This window comes from Lethenteron reissneri, chromosome 17 (assembly GCF_015708825.2).
Source record: "Lethenteron reissneri isolate LAM-NWPU_2019-01 chromosome 17, ASM1570882v1, whole genome shotgun sequence".
Classification (NCBI taxonomy): domain Eukaryota; kingdom Metazoa; phylum Chordata; class Hyperoartia; order Petromyzontiformes; family Petromyzontidae; genus Lethenteron; species Lethenteron reissneri.
Genome location: NC_083795.1, coordinates 8,843,683 through 8,857,177, shown reverse-complemented (window position 1 = coordinate 8,857,177; position 13,495 = coordinate 8,843,683). Strand labels below are relative to the sequence as shown.

General features: G+C 41.0%; 1 protein-coding gene across 3 annotated transcripts in view; it reads right to left on the bottom strand.

The window, feature by feature from the left end:
* Positions 1-554: 554 nt before the first annotated feature.
* Positions 555-13,495, bottom strand: part of LOC133343438 (actin filament-associated protein 1-like) — a 48,651-nt gene continuing 35,710 nt past the window's right edge. For 2 of the 3 annotated variants that reach the window (XM_061553053.1, XM_061553054.1), the window contains 7 exons: positions 12,521-12,617; positions 10,696-10,875; positions 10,303-10,417; positions 9,221-9,385; positions 7,499-7,698; positions 6,814-6,978; positions 556-6,100 (listed from right to left, as the gene is read on the bottom strand). In XM_061553053.1, the coding sequence (XP_061409037.1) occupies positions 6,074-6,100; positions 6,814-6,978; positions 7,499-7,698; positions 9,221-9,385; positions 10,303-10,417; positions 10,696-10,875; positions 12,521-12,617 (949 nt within the window). In that variant the 3' untranslated portion in view covers positions 556-6,073. Of the gene's footprint in view, positions 6,101-6,813; positions 6,979-7,498; positions 7,699-9,220; positions 9,386-10,302; positions 10,418-10,695; positions 10,876-12,520; positions 12,618-13,495 lie in introns of all 3 variants that reach the window. The other variant, XM_061553055.1, reaches the window with a different exon arrangement.

Here is a 13,495-nt window from a genome sequence, read left to right as displayed (position 1 = left end):
GCGTCAAATCAAGATTAGTGTAATATTTTGAATAGTACTGTGCTGTGTGCATCAGGAACAGCTGAAATAAAATAATGGGCATGATTTGTGACAAATAATGATTCGCTTTATAGGATAGTTTAGCAAGTCTAATCTCGAGAATTAAAAAAATATATATATTAGGTTAGGTAAATCACGTAACATTTACCATTATTTTTTAAATATTGTATTACATATGGGGGTGGAGTGGAGATGCAGTGGTTAGCACACTGCACGATGAGCCTCGAGATCTAAGTTGTATTCCTGGCCATCAGTGGCAAGTGAAATCTGAACCGATTCTTGACCCCCCACCCCACATTAGCCAGTGTGTGTTGAAGGATGGGCAAACACAATCCATGACCTACACTATGGGAATGCCTTCAACCATCAGCGTACTGACAAAGGGTTGAAATAGCTATTTTTAAAAGTGTACAATATTACCTATTTTGGGATAAGCTTTAGTTGTTGTACTGTGTATGGAAATTCAGGAATGGTAATTGGAAAATGTGTTTTGTCATGCAATTGCCTGGTAACATTTCACAGCGCATAAACAAAATGTACAACCATTTTCAAAATGAAATGAGGACACTGTTAAGGTAGACAGCTTTTTAATTTATGATACAAAAACACACTTACAATCCCATAACAGTTTAGAAATTATGAAGTGATGTTGAAAAAATAATTAAAACCTTGATATTGTGTGTGAAAAACTTATATTTAAAAACGACAGAAACATAGAATCAACATATACATTATACAGCATATTTTGCTTAATATTTAACACCAATTCTTTTTATGCATTTGAAACATATCTTTTTCTCATAATAAACTTTCTCAATGAGCAAAAATCATGTTTTTTTACATGTGAAGATGTAAACCATATTTTAAAGGGTTGTATTTACCATTAATTCACCTATTATTTAAGGAGGCTGAAGATCAATTAACACGGACATATTTGCAAAAAATTACATTGACGAAGGTACAATGAAAGCCAGTCTGTTAACTGTAGAATTCACGTGAAAAAATTGGAGTAAATGTAAAAAGCCACAAGTTTTTCCATTTAAAACACCGCTGCCATAATCATGGACACAGGCTGATACATCACATATAATTCGATAATTGAATGGTCACACCAAGAGGTTTTTACTGGTCAAATATCAGTGTGAAAAAAAACTGGCATCTCTTCATTGAAAATTGGCACTTGTATTCTGACAACTAAAAATTGTTCCACAAATTCTTTGGTTACCCTGAAATGGAACTTCCTATAAGTCTTCCTAAAATGACCATGTTGATCAGTTTCACTTGGTGCCACCGGTGGCAATGTTGAAGCGAGCATGTGTGTATCTTTCTACACACACATACACATACCTACGTTTTGTTTTAGAGAACTCTAAAGCCGAGAGTGAGACGCTCATTCACACACACACCAATGACAAAGTAAACCATCGCTACTGCTACAGCAACACGCATACGTTAAGCACGGGCGAGATGCACGTGTCTGTCGTTTTTTTTTGACCAAATCACTATAAATGCACTAGGTCTCGTCAGATCGCAGGGCTTTGGCCTGGCTAGTACATTGATGGGTGAACACCAGCGCTTGCCAGGTATTGTCGGCGTGGGACTGCAGTGTGGTCATGCCGAGGTGGTTCTCCACGTTCTCTAGTGTCCTCCCACGTGAAGTCAATCACTCGTTTATGGTATTGGTCAGAGGTGTGGACTCGAGTCATGTGACTTGGACTCGAGTCAGACTCGAGTCATGAATTTGATGACTTCAGACTCGACTTGGACTTGCATAACAATGACTTTGTCCCACCTCTGAGGTGTGGACTCGAGTCATGTGACTTGGACTCGAGTCAGACTCGAGTCATGAATTTGATGACTTCAGACTCGACTTGGACTTGCATAACAATGACTTTGTCCCACCTCTGAGGTGTGGACTCGAGTCATGTGACTTGGACTCGAGTCAGAATCGAGTCATGAATTTGATGACTTCAGACTCGACTTGGACTTGCATAACAATGACTTTGTCCCACCTCTGAGGTGTGGACTCGAGTCATGTGACTTGGACTCGAGTCAGACTCGAGTCATGAATTTGATGACTTCAGGCTCGACTTGGACTTGCATAACAATGACTTTGTCCCACCCCACCTCTGAGGTGTGGACTCGAGTCATGTGACTTGGACTCGAGTCAGACTCGAGTCATGAATTTGATGACTTCAGGCTCGACTTGGACTTGCATAACAATGACTTTGTCCCACCTCTGAGGTGTGGACTCGAGTCATGTGACTTGGACTCGAGTCAGACTCGAGTCATGAATTTGATGACTTCAGACTCGACTTGGACTTGCATAACAATGACTTTGTCCCACCTCTGGTATTGGTCAAACATCACCATGTAGCCTGGCCCTCATGAAACAAAATGGTCTTGAGACTCATTGAGACTTTTGTGGTCAAATTATTTATATTATATTTTTTTCCTCTTTATTAATGTTTTGACAAATTGGGAATTTGGGTATTGACAACTGCACACGATGACCTACTCTGACAAATGTTGAGACAAGGCTTCTTAATGCCTAATATGTACAGGAGTTGGTGGTTGATTTTGGATCTCTTTCAGTTATTTAGGTAGCAGCAGCAGCTTCTCACTGTCAAAACCATACAAACTGTTTCAGTGGTAATTGTGCTAACAGTAACACTACACAGATATGAAATATATACAGCATACACTATGTACAGGTAAGGGTAAGGAAAAAACGATTCTGTCAAAAACGTGTCTAAACAAAAAATGTATGTTGAGATTTCTTTTAAACAGGCAGTTGTGACGATCTGTCTTGTTCCTAATTTTATGTTTACATTCCTGCAAACATCATCTTGATGTTATCCAGTGACAGTAAACGTTTTCTGTTCTGTAAAAAAAGTACTTTAAAACAGTTAAAAAATGTCAGTAATGTGATCAGTACGTAACACCTAGCCAAAACATGAATGTCCAGGAATGAGTGAGCTATGACTGTGGAATAAAATACACATTGCAATGTGTTGAAAAAAACATCCTCTTATTGAATTAAGCACAGAAGTGCGTGCAGTGCCTTGTGGCATCATCTCAAAAGCTGAGACTATATCAGAACTTCTGATATATTCAGCATTCCTCAGCTCAATAAATCCCAGTTGAGATGACGAAACTCCAATTAAACAATCAGCAAGTTAGCATAGCCCTGTGTACTAGCTTTAACGTCTGCACTGCTCTTGGTCTTGATATTTACTGTAACATAACACGTGTATAGGGGGGGTGGGGGAGTGCTGGTGCAAGGGCGATATTTACCCCATGCGATGACGACCTGAGTTGGTTCCCGGTCAAGGCTCACATCAGTAGCAAGCTATATATGAACTTTTGACGTCAAACTTTCGTGACTGCAGGAATTCATATTCTTGGTTTTTTCGGTAAAGTCACGTAAATAGAAAACAAAAAATCTAAAATAAAATTTAAATAAAAAAATAAAGTGAAAAATAAATGTAAAATAATTAAAGCAAAAAACCCACCCGATGCAAAAAACCGCCTGATGAAGACGGGTTGTGTTGCAATCGAAACGTCGTGGGCTTTTTTCTTTTATTATTTGAAATGTATACTCTTTGGTTCTTTCGGTAAAGTCACGTAGGTATAAAAATAAAATAAATCACGACGTTTAAAACAGTCTGCATCAGCAGCAGGCCACGCTTTCCCACCTGATGATGGACGCTTGTGTTGCGCCCGAAACGTCGTGATTTATTTTATTTTTATACCTACGTGACTTTACCGAAAGTACTGAAGAGTATGGATTCCTGCAGTCACAAAAGCTTCAAAATCAATATTTGAAATGTATTTTTTATTTCATTATTTGTATTTTATTTTGATTTATTTTTTAGATTTTTTGTTTTCTATTTACGTGACTTTATCGAAAGAACCAAGAATATATATGAACTGGTCCTGTGCACACCCCACCCCCACCACCCCTTCCCCAAGCTCACTGACCCGCACGGACCAGCGTGACAAAGGACGGTCATACAAAAGGTTGGTTAAATTATTTTCGTCGTTTTTGTTACGCAAGTGTCTGGGGGGTGTTACTCTGATGCAAGCCATGCACTGCACACAGAGTGTCACGAAAAAAATATTTATATTAGCACCGAAAGACAAATTAAAAAATATCTTCTTTATATTTGTTGAATTCAATCAGAAATGTGCCCAGATCTCAATGCACATTGGGAAAAACTCTTAAAAACCGCATTGATAGTATTTTTAATAGACACCTGCTGAATTATTACAAGTTCTGAACGTTGATGACTTCTCACTGATGCACCAATTCCTAATCGGGATGGTTGAGTAAGTGCATTATAAACGTTTACATTAAATATTAAATTATCACCTATAAAAGGCACCTCACTGTATTAACAATTGCACATAGTAAAGCAAAACAGGAAGAATAAAAATAAAGAAAACCCCAAAGCTGTCAGTTTGAAGTTAAAATGTCAGATAAAATAACGATCTGCACTACGAGAGTACGGGGGAACAGATTGCGATGTTCAACGTTTTAAGATTCCAACGAGACCAGTTGCTCAGCTCTCCGATCGTTTTCGGGTTGTACCGCCGTATTGCTCGGCACGACGTCCGACATTTCTTACCACGTGCTGGGAGAATCTACTCAATCCAGTTCCTGGCGAAATTCTGAGCACACGCGCCAAGTGAGACGTCGTTGCTCGGCACGATCCACGTGCCGAGCTTCGAGTCAGAAATCACAACCCGGAAATGCAACCCAAACGCAAATCGGATATTTATGTATGCACAGCACAACAGCCAAAACTTGTGCAGAAGTAACACTGGTTACAACTGCATAACAACTGTCTAATTTAGAAAGCTGTTGTCCGAACCCGAAAAAAAAAAATTGAAACGTGATCCTTGCATTTCTTTCAATGCAATGCACCACAAAACATGTGGATGGGGCAGAACTATTGCATACGTAGAAAAAAAACCGCGTACATCTACATCTTTCAAACACAAATACGCCCGTAAAGCGGCTGTTTATCGTAGTACTTGCGGCAGTTGCTACGTGTCCACAGAGTGGAAAGAAAAAACCGTGACAAGAAACGCAATAGCGGGGGGGTGGGGTGGGGGTGACAATTCTCTGGAACGCTTTGATAACCGTAGCGGGCACGAGTGGCTGCTCTGGGCGGGGGTCATGTGAAACCCTTCCATGCAGGATATAAAAAGTAAAAGGTGTAGCCCTGAAATTGCTCGCTTGTGCAATTTCTGGACTCGAGGGAGCTCGAGAGCACCCCCCTCAGCAGGATATTTTTTTGTTATCTCCTCTTTCACTCTGGCCAGATGTCTTTAGCAGAGGTGGCAGTACCCATACTTGACCGACCACACCTAGTAGCACGGTTGGCTACGTACGGTGCGATACAAGTTCAATGTACATATGTACGTGACCTGCCGATGGACGAACTGTGGTCTACCTGCTGAAATGACTCGGATGGACCGAAGCCGGGGAAGGGATTTCAGAAACATATCCAACGTTTCAACTGAAACACAGGGAGATTGAACTGGTGACCTTTGGAAAGTCCAGTAAGCTAACCATTACATCACCGCAGCAGCATCTGTACAAGATGTGTGAATCGATAAACATTGATAGCACACATGATTTGATGCGGATATGATTTGATGCACACATTGGTTAGCTTAAGAGCTGATATTAACTAACAAATGAATGTATCAGTACACCTCTCCTCAACAGGACAACCTTGAGCTCATGTACTAACGAGTATCTTAAACAGCAAGATACAAGCAAAGCGACGCTTGATTTACACGCCATGAAATGTCTGCAGAACACACGTCGTTGTATAAAAGTCAGTTCATTTTCAGAGACATCACTTTACTTTGAGCAGAGATGATTTGGCTGCAGTTCCATAGACGTACATTTTTTTGTCAGTGTTTTCACAAAGTTGTTTTTTAAAATATAGATATTTTTTGTGGTTGATATACCGCATGCCACACCGCCACAGTCTAACCATCCACTTTGGATCCCGTCTCAGTTTGTCCCCTTCTTCTCCCACTCCTGTGAACGAGAGCAACATTTGTTCATTAGTAAATGTGAACATTCAATGACATTTTAAAATCCCCCTTAAACCACATGAGCTCTTAATTCTAGAATACACACTTAAAGTTTGCACATGTAATTAGCATTGCAACAGTTTTTTTGGAAACCTATCCATACAAATATTTCACAGCTTAAATTTACGTGTAAGCTTAGCCATAATTTCAGCAGGCATTCACAATAAAGCTTACCAATTAAACATGTCTGCATCAAAATTTATTGAGACATCAGCATGTAGTCAGGCATGCTGGAATACATGACAAAATGATCTACGTTCAAACCACCAGTGATCTCAAATGAATCTTGACCGAAAGCTTTCGTGGCTGCAGGAATTCATATTATTTGGGTCTTTTGGTAAAGTCACGTAGATAGGTTCAAAGAAAATAACAAAAAAGCGGTCGTCATCCTGAAAAAATATGACCTCAGATGAGATGTGATGTTCTTGAAGTCACAGTACAGATAATGTTGCCACTTCCGAGGAACAATTAACTGGGACAAATCATGGAGTGAATATTTCACGAAAAACACAAGTGGTGAGTAGTGTATGCTTACGCAATTAACAACTTTTAATGTCCTGGGAAGATTGAAAGATTTCCCAGGACAGCTACCTCAAGACGAAGATGATCTTGCAAAAACTGGGACAAGGTGGCAACCGTAAGTACAAAGCACAATACCTTGGCCTTTTGAATGACGTGGCCTCGACCAGTTTGCGGTGCAGAATTCTGTTTCCTCTTGAGCATGGCCGCACAGTTGACGGGCAGCATCGCCATATCTGTGTCGCTGGGCTCTGGACTGGAGCCGAGGGAACTGCCACGCTTCACCCTCTGTACCTGGGGACTCTACAAAAAAAAGATCGATGCAAGCTGGTTTAATTGTGCTGGGATTGTTTTGTCATTGAAAGATTCAGCAAGACAAGCCTACAAATGAGAAACGGGTTGACATTAAGCAGTTATTGTAGCCAAACCACGTTAACAACATAGCTTTTGCGCAATAATGTAAAACTTTATCATTATGCTTGTTTTCAGTTAGTCTCAAGACTGCAGTTTGGGTCAATTTTGCTATGTGGAGGACAAGGGGGAGTCCCAACCACCCCCCCAACCCCTCCAAACAAAAGATTCCTGATTGTTGCATGCCACGGATCATTTTTGAGATTTATTATGAATATTAAATTGTAAAAAAAGATACATACAATTTACCCTCTCCATTACTTTTAGCTAGGTGTGCCACTCAGAACAGGTAATTTATATCCATTGAACATATTTTGAAATTATATTTTTACAAGAAATCTTCTCGCAAAAGGAAAAAAACAACCAGAGTACGCATGAACAGCAGAAGCAAGGTGAACGTTCACACAATGACCTGTATAGGAGGGGAACCCACGACCTTCGGGTCGATGGTGATACCCAGCGAAGGACCTCCGGCCTGGGCCTTTTTCAGGCTCTCCTTGACCTCGGTGATCTTGAGCTCCAACTCCACACGCTCCTGCTCGCGCATCCGGCACTCGTCTTCGAGTTTGTGCAGTCGCTCCTCCAGCCTCCCGAGCCGCTGCTTGCCACCACCTGCAGCAAGTGCCACCGTTACAATGGCTGGAGGTCAGAGCGCTGAGCCAGCACCGCTGATATCCTGGGTATGAATGTAGGCAGCCGCCTGTGATTAGACTGCTCAACTCAAGAAATGTGTTACAGGTAGGAACAACAGGTTCCACACTGCCCACCAGGGATTATTTTTCTGTCTGTCTGTCGTGCATAGCTCCTCCCAAACATGTACGCTCTCGGATTGGTTGAAGTGCGTCACGTGACCGCGAGCTTTCTGGCGTGCACGAATACGCTGTCCAACCAAGTTCCTACCTGCCCACTCTGAAGAAACGTGTTGATTATTATCTATCACAACTTGCACAGTGGTGTTTGCTGCTGGCTTTTCGTTCAGTGCTTAGCAACCATGATGGTTTCAAATAACAGCATGAAAAAAATATCCGTGACGAAAAAATGTTGCCCTGCACTTAATTGGCTAAATTCCTGCTCTGAGAATTAAAATATCAATTTGACCATCGTGCAACAAACATTAGTCTCACATACAGAGCAGGCGGGAAAGTTCTGCCCTCTACTGTGTGGACCAGAAGTCACTTGAAGAGATCTCTCAGAGGTAGCTCTGTGACATCCACTTCAGGGTGAGCTCTTCTATAACTTGAAGGGTTGCACGGTTCTGCAAGAAATCCACTTACATTATGTTTCATGGAGTGACATCGATAGCCCAATCAGGATACAATTTGGATTAAATTACAAAATATATGTTAGTAAAAAAAACAATGGCTGGAGGCTGTCTCCAAAAATACACCCAAAAAGCATCAGGGACAGCCGGTCAGTGCTGGCTGCTGAACAATTTCAAGTCGTTAGAAAAGTGCTGCTCTGTGGTAAAATTTGCCTTTGAGGAGTCTTACTTTCTTAGCATGAAAGCTTCTCCGGAGAGTAGGCATTTATGCCAAAGAAAATGTAGAATGTCAAGTAATCTCAGAAAAAGCTCTGCATTTTGCTATTGTAATAAACAAAACATTTTATTACAGTCTCATGATTTACTAAAACAAGTTACAGATTATGAACGTGCATGAATATTTGAGATTGTGGAACATAAAATTAATTATTGTTTGAATTTATTTGATTTTGTTACACGGATGGTCCCATTTAGCCAGTTGTCTCACTATTTTAAAAGAGAGGTCCGTGATGTATGAGCACAGCAGCAACATTTATAAAAGACAAAAATTGTTGAACATTTAGTGTTGTTATCTATTCCAAACTTATTTTTAGCCAATGGGGACCAACGCACGATGACACGACCATGTACGTAATAATAATGATACCATATTAATTCTAGATTTGAAGCTTTCGTGACTGCAAGGATTCATAGTCTTAGGTTTTTTCGGTAAAGTCACGTAGGTAAAAAAAATGAAAATTATTAAAAGTAAAATAAAAATGATACCATAGTTTAAGAAAACCAAGAAAAAAATGCACAACCAACTAAATCAAGAACTGTGTGGCGTCGCTGAAAGTTTCCAGAGTGTATGCCAGCGGCTGCCCACCCACCCACCCGTGCATTTCTCCATAGCCTCCTTGAGTTCCTTGCGCTGGGTCTTGAGTTGTGCCAGTTGGCATCGGAGACGTTCCTTCTTTTTCTCCAACTCCTCCTTTTCTGCCTGGAACCTCTTCGCGTCGGCCTCTGCACGATGCTTGCCGTAACGCTGCGAGTCTGCGTCTGAAAGTAAATGCAGAGCGTGCATTTGACGTCGATTTTGCTTTTGGACCACAGCTTTGATTGAGCTGAATCGGTCAATCCTGGACAATCCAGCTAACATCAGTGGCGGGTGGCATCGTAACTGGTTCTAGGCCCTCCTTTTCACCAATCCGCACTGACCAGCATGGGGAAGTATGGCGATACAACCCCCATAAGGGGGGCGCCTCCGCCCAGCAGTCGATCGACAAAGGGGCTGCAAACTAAACGAATCGTATTTAGGGGTTAATAATTGATTAGAAATATTATTAATTATTAATTGTAATTCAAAGCACATTAACGTCAATGCAATACAGTTATGCATTTTTACAACACAAAAATAAATCCCTTGGATTGAATCACAAAAACTCACATTCGTCAATAACACTGCTCTCAGAGGAAGAATGTGTAATTGTCAGCATTATCGACTAATGCGTCTAGGATTTGTTACACGTGCTTGTGCACCACCTCCGTAAATATGGTATCACAACATTTTAAAATAAATATATATCACTTTATGAAATACATACCAGAGAAAACCCCACATATTTTTTTCTAAGGGATACTTTATTCCATGCACGTGCCTTTAAAAGCAGGATATCTGGCGCCCTGTCTTAAGGCAGCAGCAGCAAAGGCATTGGGATTGCGTTTCCTTCTTATCATGTGCTGGGCGTATGGAATTTGCAGCTCTCAAACGCATCTGCAAAAGCTAAACATAAGTGGCAGAGCAGCTTACTTGTGTCCGCAGCAAAGTAAAGACATCTGTCATCAGTTCGGGTACTTTGGATATATCAGAAAGTGAAATTGCAAATACTTTCTAAACATTTACGCAGAGGCGCTGAGTTCAGTTCAGGAGAAGTGTTTGTTTTAAAAGCAGACGTATAAAATCAATAGATATTTACTGGAAGGATTCCTCTTGACAGTTGCGTTCTGTTGCGGTTTCTCCTTCTGTTCGCTCAGCGCTGCCGCTTGCTGTTTTACAGTTGTTCTTCTGCCTGTGACATAAATCTTCTTATCCTGCAAACAGCGGACATTAAATTTGTAAATCTATAATGAAAATGTTAAATATTTTAAAACCCTGAGAGTATTTTTTTTGGTGACCACCAACTGTATCAAGCCTAAATTTAGTAAAAAAAATAAACTTCAATAATAAAAATCCATTTAAATCAAACCCATTTAAATTTACTGCAGCAAAAGTTCCGTAAGAAGATTTACAAATCACCAGCCAGAAAAGCAATAAACTGCAGGGAAAAAAAATCGAAGCAGCAGTAGCAGCAAGCATCCTCGCACATTACCTGCTGCCTGCGATCCCTGGGCAGAGACTTGCCCCCCTGGTCACCAGCACTGGGTCCCGTGGGGGGCTTGCCCCCCAAACCCTGTGCTCGGCGTGTGCTCGGGGAGGGGCTCTGGTAGTGCAGAGGGTCAGAGCGCTGGCGGGACAGAGCAGCGTGTCTGCCCGCCTCCCCCTTCCCCTCCTGCAGGGGGCAGCCCAAGAGAAGCAGCAGCAGCAGCCACCCGAGAGGGAAGAGCAGATTTAAATGAAAACAAAAGAGTGGGAAAACGAGCAGCATAGCTTACGCAGGTCAGCGTTTCCCGAACTCCAGTCAGTACTTCTAGATTTGAAGTTTTCGTGACTGCAAGGATCCATACAACTAAATTTAGTTCTATTTAAAGCTTTCGTGACTGCAGGGATTCATCTTCTTGGTTCTTTTGGTAAAGTCACGTAGAAGGGAAATAATAAAATAATATTATATAATTATACAAAATTATGTAATTATTTTATTATGTTTTATTATTTTATTATTTCCCTTCTACGTGACTTTACCGAAAGAACCAAGAAGATAAATTTAGTTCTTTTCATTTTTATTTTATTTTCACCTACGTGACTTTACCGAAAAATAAAACAAAGAGTATTCAGTCATTACGCTCCACCAAGGCACACCTTTTCATGTTTGCTAAGCTTCTCTGTGAAAGTGCAAATGAAGCCAAGCGCATGTTGCGTGCGCCCAATGATTGCAAAACACATCCCACAAGTGGCGTCGAGAGATCTCTGAATTTGAATCTGCGCTCTCGATGTTGCGACGGCCGTATTTACCAATCCTCATGCATGTGTAGCACATGTCAACGGAATTTGCAATTGACTGGAGAAGACTGATGAACGTGAAAAGCCAAACCATTCTGTGGGTTTTGAGGGCCGGAGTTTGGTAAACCCCGCTACAGGCAATCGTAGCACGAGCCAAAAGGGAATTTCTTCAGAGCAATTTGACCACTTGGCAGACGTTACATAATGGTCCTGTTGCATTGGACTCCTCTCTGACAACCCGTTTATCAGTGTGTCTGCATTGGACTTGATTGCCTTGAAAACACCCCTGACAGGATTTCAAATGAGCGGCAGATAGCATAACAAAGCATTAAAAGACAGTGTGGCATATGAAGGAAGGAGTGATTGAGTCATCAAAAGGTATGTGCATGCATGTGTTTTGCCTTTTTGTTGCTGCCAGGCTGTGCTAGAGCAGAGGCTTGGGCTAGGGTATGTCAACGTTGGATAAAAGTAAAACATTCCAGGCATGCGTTTTTTTCTATGGGTGATGGGTGAGCACTATCCGATTGGCATGGCACGGTTGAAACACCGCAAGTGCCAATCCAGAAACAATGTATGTAAGCCGAGATAAAATAAACTATGGTGTTTTTCTTACGTTTAAGCCGAAATAAAAGAACACAATGGTGTTTTTAACGTTAAAGAATTTCTATTACACGAATAACATTCATAAGAGGTTTTTGGGTTAGATCGTGTAAAATATAAATGTGTCGTTAAACCCGCCACCACCCGACAAAGCCAATTAGTAAGGTTTGTCACGCAAACAAAATATGTCAATTAGTTACGAGTTCAGCACACCGGTGTGTTGGTGAGTAAACCCACAACATTTACAATTCGAGTACAACGTTTCGCCTTAAAGACACAGCCAAACCTTACTAATTGGCTGTGTCGGGTGGTGGCGGGTTAAACGACACATTTATATATTTACACGATCGAACCCAAAAACCTCTATTATGGATAATATTGGTCGCGAAAGCCGACATGTTAAATTGACAAATAACATTACTGAAAACCATATGCACCTTGTTTGGCTGCTTGTAGGGACCATTAAGCGAAGCGTTCCGTCTCACACTTGTTTTGGAATCAACATTCCCGGCCGTAGACCTCTGTAACGTCCGGCTGTACGACAAAATAACACACGTTCTTTATTAGCTAGATATGAAAAAGTGACCTGAAATCCCTCTGGACTCCTGAAGTATCGCGTTTTGGCTTAGCTAAACATGAACCACTGAACTTGTAAAGATTCACCATGTAAAAATGCAAAATTTCTGTTTTAAGGCCAAGAACTGCAGGACTAAAAGAAGATATTTTATGCTGATGTCCCTGTTAATACAGCTGCAAGGTTAGAGCTCTTCTCTTGGATACGACAAGCAATAAAGCTACACGGGCTACAAAAAGCAGTTGTTATATCCTTCCAGAATGTGTTTTCAAAGCTGAGCCAAACACCTTCAAAGACAGAGAAATAATGCTGAGGTTTGGCTGCATTAGAGGGCATCGATTGAAGTGGATGAGTCACTCAAGGCAGACTTGTGCTGCGATTGAGATGCCTGGATTTGTCCCTGTGAGCAGCAGCATTTGGAGAAGGGTCAAAGGTGAAATAATACAATATCATAAACAACGTGCTTGACTTTAATGGGAGAGTTATGGCTAATTGGTTCATTTGGTAGTCTCAGGTGACATTTTGCCAATAACAAAAAGACCTCCCACGGCTGAAATGACAACACAACTGAACCATAACCCAGATATGATTAATTTTGGGAAAACCTTGTTTTTCATAATATAACTGATGAAACAAATATCATCATAAAAACTATCCAAATTAAACTTGACTACGAAGTCAAACATTATGCTCACACTTTTTTCCAAATGATGTTCAAAACTTTTAGCCATTTTGGAGGAATCTCTATATTTATCACAAATCACAATAATGTCCTCGGCACTTGACTTGCGGTGTACGGTGAATATTGCACGAAGAAAGTGAGCTGCAACCAAGACAC